The 5,282-nt window shown below is 54.2% G+C and overlaps 1 protein-coding gene across 2 annotated transcripts in view; it reads right to left on the bottom strand.

Annotated features, from left to right (window-relative positions):
- The window catches only part of SPATA13 (spermatogenesis associated 13), a 52,454-nt gene that overhangs the window by 9,174 nt on the left and 37,998 nt on the right, over positions 1–5,282 (bottom strand). For both annotated transcript variants that reach the window (XM_077745440.1, XM_077745441.1), the window contains 3 exons: positions 4,415–4,597; positions 2,378–2,557; positions 31–263 (listed from right to left, as the gene is read on the bottom strand). In XM_077745440.1, coding sequence (XP_077601566.1) covers positions 31–263; positions 2,378–2,557; positions 4,415–4,597 — 596 coding nt within the window. The remainder of the gene's footprint in view (positions 1–30; positions 264–2,377; positions 2,558–4,414; positions 4,598–5,282) is intronic.

Raw genomic sequence — 5,282 nt, 5'->3', positions numbered from 1 at the left:
GCGTGGTGGGTGTGAACCCGCCCCTCTCACCTGTGCTCCTGCGTGGTGTACTTGAGCAGCTCGGCCAGCTGCAGGGGGTACTTGCAGATCTTCTGCACGGGCGTCAGCAGGAAGCCGTCCAGGGCGATGTCGATCATCTGCTGCAGCAGGCGGCAGGCTTCGAAGAAGTGTCGGTACCTGCCCTGCTTCATCAGGTTGGACAGCTCCGCGCAGGCGCCGGGGTGGTTGTTACAGTACTCGGAGTAGATGGCGAAGCCCTCTTGCTGGGAAGGGGAAGGAGAGTGGCGTCAGGGTACACGTCAGGGTACATGTCAGGGCACCAGGCTGGGGGGGGGCGGGGCATCCGGAGAGCCCCCGCCCCTCAGTACTCCCGCCTGGGCAACAAGCCAGCAAGTTCTCTGCAGGGAGAGGCCCCTTACAGGGCAGGGGGAGGGGGGCTCCTCTAGGGCCCGTTCCCTGGTCCCACTCAAGGCCCCCTCGTGACGATGTGTCAGGGGCTTCTGCAGGAGAGAGGCCCCGCCACAACCCAGTCCCCACCCCAGCCCTGCTCGAAGGAAAGGCAGGCACTGTGCCCAGGTCCAGCTGTCTCCCTGTCGTCCTCTTTACCTTCACTGATAAGCATGGTTGTGACCATGACCTAGAGGGGAGGATTCAAGGCCACCACATGCTCCCCACGCGGCAAGCCCTCTCCCTAACGTCCTTCAGCCTGGTTTCCACACACATGAAGCTTTGGTCCCCCTTCCTCCCCTCTGACCTCTCACGTGGACGCCGCTGCCCGGCCAGGTCTCAGGAAGCCTGCGCTGCTCTCCTGGACTCCAGAGCAGCGCCCCGTCGGTCCCCCCATCCATGCATCGTGGGCCCCCCACCCGAACGTCGTGGGCTTCCCCCCTTTCTGGACTCCCAGGGCCTCTGCGCATCCCCCCCCTCCCTGCAGCCACCGGGTCCAGGCTGCCTGCTTGCAGTGGTCCGCCCTGCCCAGGCCGTGTGGTGTCCCCCCACAGCTTATACTTAACTGTGTCCAACACAACATGTCTCCCCTCCTGTGTCCCTGGAAGTCAGGTTTTCCCAGCCCACCTGTTAATTCTTGGAGACCTGACACCATGCAGGCAGTTCTGTCCCCAAGGCCACTTTCCTCAGCTGGTCCCCTCCCTGGGGCCACCTCTCCAGCCTCCCCAGGAGCAGCAGGGCCTCACCCCTTATGGAGACTGTCCCGTTCTCCAGGCAAGGCCCACGCTCCGAGCCTTGGCCTTCATCAGGCCCTGCCCCCTGCAGCCTGACCTTCAGGGACCTCGGAAGCTTCTCTCTTAGAACTTTCTGCTCTGGCCACACAGGCCTTTCACCAAGTCCCAGACAGACCCAGTGCACTCATGGGGCCGAGACTTCCACCTGTGTGGTCACCATGGCATTATTTTCAGCCACTTAAAAGCCACCCACCCAAGGACCAGCTTCCCGTCTGCTGCCTCTGTATAGCCCCGGGGGTCAGTACCCGGCAAGTGCTACCTGAGGAGGTAGCTGTTACTGCTATTATGACGATGATGACTATGTCCATTCGGGCTGGGAATAAAGTCTACTTCCCCTGAAACCTGTTAATGTTCCACAGGGCACTCAGCCCTCAGTTAATAAGATCACCCCATCATCACAAGACTGATCGGAGGCAGTCACGGCGTTCCACGCAGGGGTGTGAGAGCTGCACGCCTGGGTCTCAATCCACACCTGCTCCTCACTAATGTGTGACCTTGAGGGGAGCCTGGGGGGCTCAGTCGATTGAGTGTCTAACTGTGGCTCAGGTCATGATCTCACAGTTTGTGCATTCGAGCCCCGCGTTGGGCTCTGTGCTGACAGCTCAGCCCCTGTAGCCTGTTTCAGATTCTGTGTCTCCCTCCCTTCTCTGCCTCTCCCCTGCTCATGCTCTGTCTCGCTCTCTCTTTCAAAAATAAAGAAACATTAAAAAGAAAAAAATAATGTGTGACCTTGGGTCACTTACTCTCTGGGCGGGTTTCTGCATATGGAAAATGGGTGAAACAATCAGTCCTACCTATTTCATAATAGTACAGAAGCTAACATAAGAAACCCCTGAAAAGAATGAATATATAATAGTTACTTAATAGGATTATGAGAAATGACTCCAAATACAACCTCCTAACTCCAAACTGCATAAAAGTAGGAAGGTTTTAAAATCTCGAGGTATTTAGATAAAGATTAACCATATAAGCCAAGCAACTGAATTTACACCTGACCTCTCCATTCCATAGGCAATTAATCCAGCAAACAAAACGAGAAACGAAACAGAACAAAAAAAGGACTCCTTTCTAGACTGGAGAAACATTTCAAAATTATTTAACCGGATGTGATTAGTAAGAAGTAACAGGTGACATACATGTTGAAGAAAGCAGGATCCTATTTCGCTTAAGTGAGGTTCCTCTTTATTGTACTGTTTCTCAAGGTCTTTCAGGAACTTTCTTTGGAATTTGTAAATATCTTCAATGTTTCCAAAAATGGTGGCTAGTTGTGCAACAGTGAACATTCCCGTGTGCTTGCGACACTGTCGAATATAGCCCTGCGACACAGAAAAGTAAACTTTTAAACGTTAATTTGGAGATTCACAGAAATTATTTATTGTAGTAAAACAGTGTTTGGGGCCCAAAGCCATTATCTTGGAGTAGATTTTAATTAGAGAAAATTAGGTTAGCCCTACAGGCCCCTGAGGGGATCACCACACTTCTGCAACTACCGTGTGCTGAGTAAGAACAACAGGTGCGTGTGCTTGCATTTATGATACAAGAAACTATATAAAGTGTTCAGACTGTGCTCAGGAAGCAAAGTTGCTGGTTGGGCTGGGACACTGGGACTGTCATATTTTTTCCAAACTCCTAAGATAACCATTCTCCCATCCCTAATTTCGTCTCACAGGCGAGAAGACCTGTCAAACGCAGGATGCCACGGCCTGCTGAATGGCTCACACAGCCGGCTCACTGTCATGGCAAAGGGCCAAGGACATCCTGCCCGAGGACTCCACCGTTCAGTACTTTCTACATGGAGAGGCCGGCCCTGAGGACAGCCCTCCTCATTCTCAATGTAGAGCACCCTCGTTGTACCATGGCTTGCGGAGAAGTCAGCGTGGGAGGAAGGAGAGGCCACTGACACGTGTAATGATCATCCCCAAATCAGCACCGTGTAATTACATAGCCTAAGCGGCCTACATGATAAAATACACACCGCTGCCCACGGGGTCTGAACTTTAACACCAAGCAGTGTAAAGGTTCCAGATGCAGACACGATACCGTCTGGTTCGAATCCCAACCCCACACTTTACTTTCTCTGTGCCTCAGTTTCCTCTTCTGTCACAGGAGGGGTGAGAGGGCCTGACCCGTGAGTGTTTGCAGGAATTCATCCGGTCTAAGGATGGGGCAAAGTTGACGCTCAACAAGGACTAAGCCATGACTCACTTCCCTAAAACGGCACTTTAAACAAACCCCCTTAAGGAGGCACAACCACGGAGCTAGAAGGTTGAGCACAAAGAAGCTAAACATTGCTCAGTCTTTCCCTGGCCAGTTAATCTGATCACTGGGTGCTTGTCGCCCTTGAGCTTGTCTTTGGTGCTGGGCGTTCACAGCTGAGCTGAGAGTGCGGCGCTGAGCACATGGCCAGGCCTGCAGGAACGAGGAGACGGCCCGCGCCACAGGGGCGTCCCGCTCGTACAGGATCCACAAGAATGGAGAGGGGCGTGGGAGCCGCAGACCCTGCCACACGGTAGATACCACGACACTGCAGAATACGGCCTTGGAAACCACTAGATAAGATGCATCTGGGTCTGCATCTTAGACTCGGAAGCCAATCTGTGAGACGGCGATTAGATGTGGCGGGAGTATAAATAGTGGCAAGTGTTTGTGCAATCGTGTGGGTTTCACTCGGAGGGTGTTGCCGCCTCTGAACGTCATTCGCTCCGAGGGCGCCTGGGTGGCTCAGTCGGTTGAGCCTCCTACTCTGACTCCAGCTCAGGTCCTGATCCCAGAGTTGTGGGATCGAGCCTCCCATCGGGCTCTGTGCTGAGCAAGGAGCCTGCTTAAGATACTCTCTCTGTGTGCCTCTCCCTGCTTGCTCTTTCTCAAATAAGTAAGTAAATAAAATGAACAGACAGAAAGTCATTCACTCTGAATAGCCTCAGGAGGGAAGTCATGCAAGTGGCAGCTGCTCGTGCCCTGGAAAGGGAGCTGGCGACGGCACAGGGCCGCTGACGCTCACCAGGGCACACGGTGTGTAGAGAGGGTGTGGTCCGGGCAGGGCGCACAGGGACAGACAGCGTGGAGGGGAGTGAGGGCTACAGAAGAGCCTCTCCCACTGGGGACAGAGGAGAACCCCACGGAAATGTCACACAGACAACCTGGGGGGGGCACCACGGGGTCTGGGGTCTCACCTCACAGATGTCCTTGAGGTGCTTGATGTACACCCGCTCGGTGTTCATGATCTCCTGGATGACGTTGGTTCTCATCTGGTGCTTGCTCTCTGAGTGCGTGTGGCGGGTCCCGCCGGCGTCTCCCTGCCCCTCGCCCTGGCTGCTGCTGGAATTCTCCGACAGCTCTTCCTGATTGACGCGCAGCTGTGGGCCACACACCGGTGACAAGTGACCTTGGGGGAGGCGGCCCCAGAAGCAGGCAGAAGCCCCTGCCCCGGGCTTCCCCTTCTCCATGCTGGTTAGGAAGGTGGCCTGGCCCCAGGCTGCATGTTCACACACCCAGCAGGGCCCCAGCCATGCCCATGGCTCAGACCACGGCAGCGAGGCCACACAGTCAGATGACCGGGCTTGAGATTTTTCCTTCAATCCATCTCATTTCTGACAGGTTTCATTAAAATGATCACAAACAGGGGTGCCTGGGTGACTCAGTCAGTTAAGCATTCAGACTTCAGCTCAGGTCATGACCTCATGGTTCGTGAGCTCGAGTCCCGCATCAGGCTCTGTGCTGACAGCTGGGAGCCTGGAGCCTGCTTCGGATTCTGTGTCTCCCTCTCTCTCTGCCCCTCCCCTGCTCGCTCTCTTCTCTCTGTCCCAAAAATAAATAAACTAAAAAATAATAATAACTCTCAATAATAAATAAATTTTAAAAAATTAAAAAATAAACAAAATAAAATGATGACAAAGACTTGAGTCTGAACAGAGCAGGCTTGAGCTGGACACAATTCTAGCGCTCCCCACCCCTCGCCTGCCAGCTGGGAGCAGTGGACACAATTCTAGCGCCCCCGCCACCTCCCCACCCTGCAGCTGGGAGTGGTGACCACAGTCCTAG

The sequence above is a fragment of the Crocuta crocuta genome, unplaced genomic scaffold (genome assembly GCF_008692635.1).
Source record: "Crocuta crocuta isolate KB4526 unplaced genomic scaffold, BGI_CrCroc_1.0 scaffold258, whole genome shotgun sequence".
Taxonomy (NCBI): domain Eukaryota; kingdom Metazoa; phylum Chordata; class Mammalia; order Carnivora; family Hyaenidae; genus Crocuta; species Crocuta crocuta.
The sequence above is the reverse complement of the archived record's forward strand: the minus strand, read 5'-3'. Positions and strand labels throughout refer to the sequence as shown.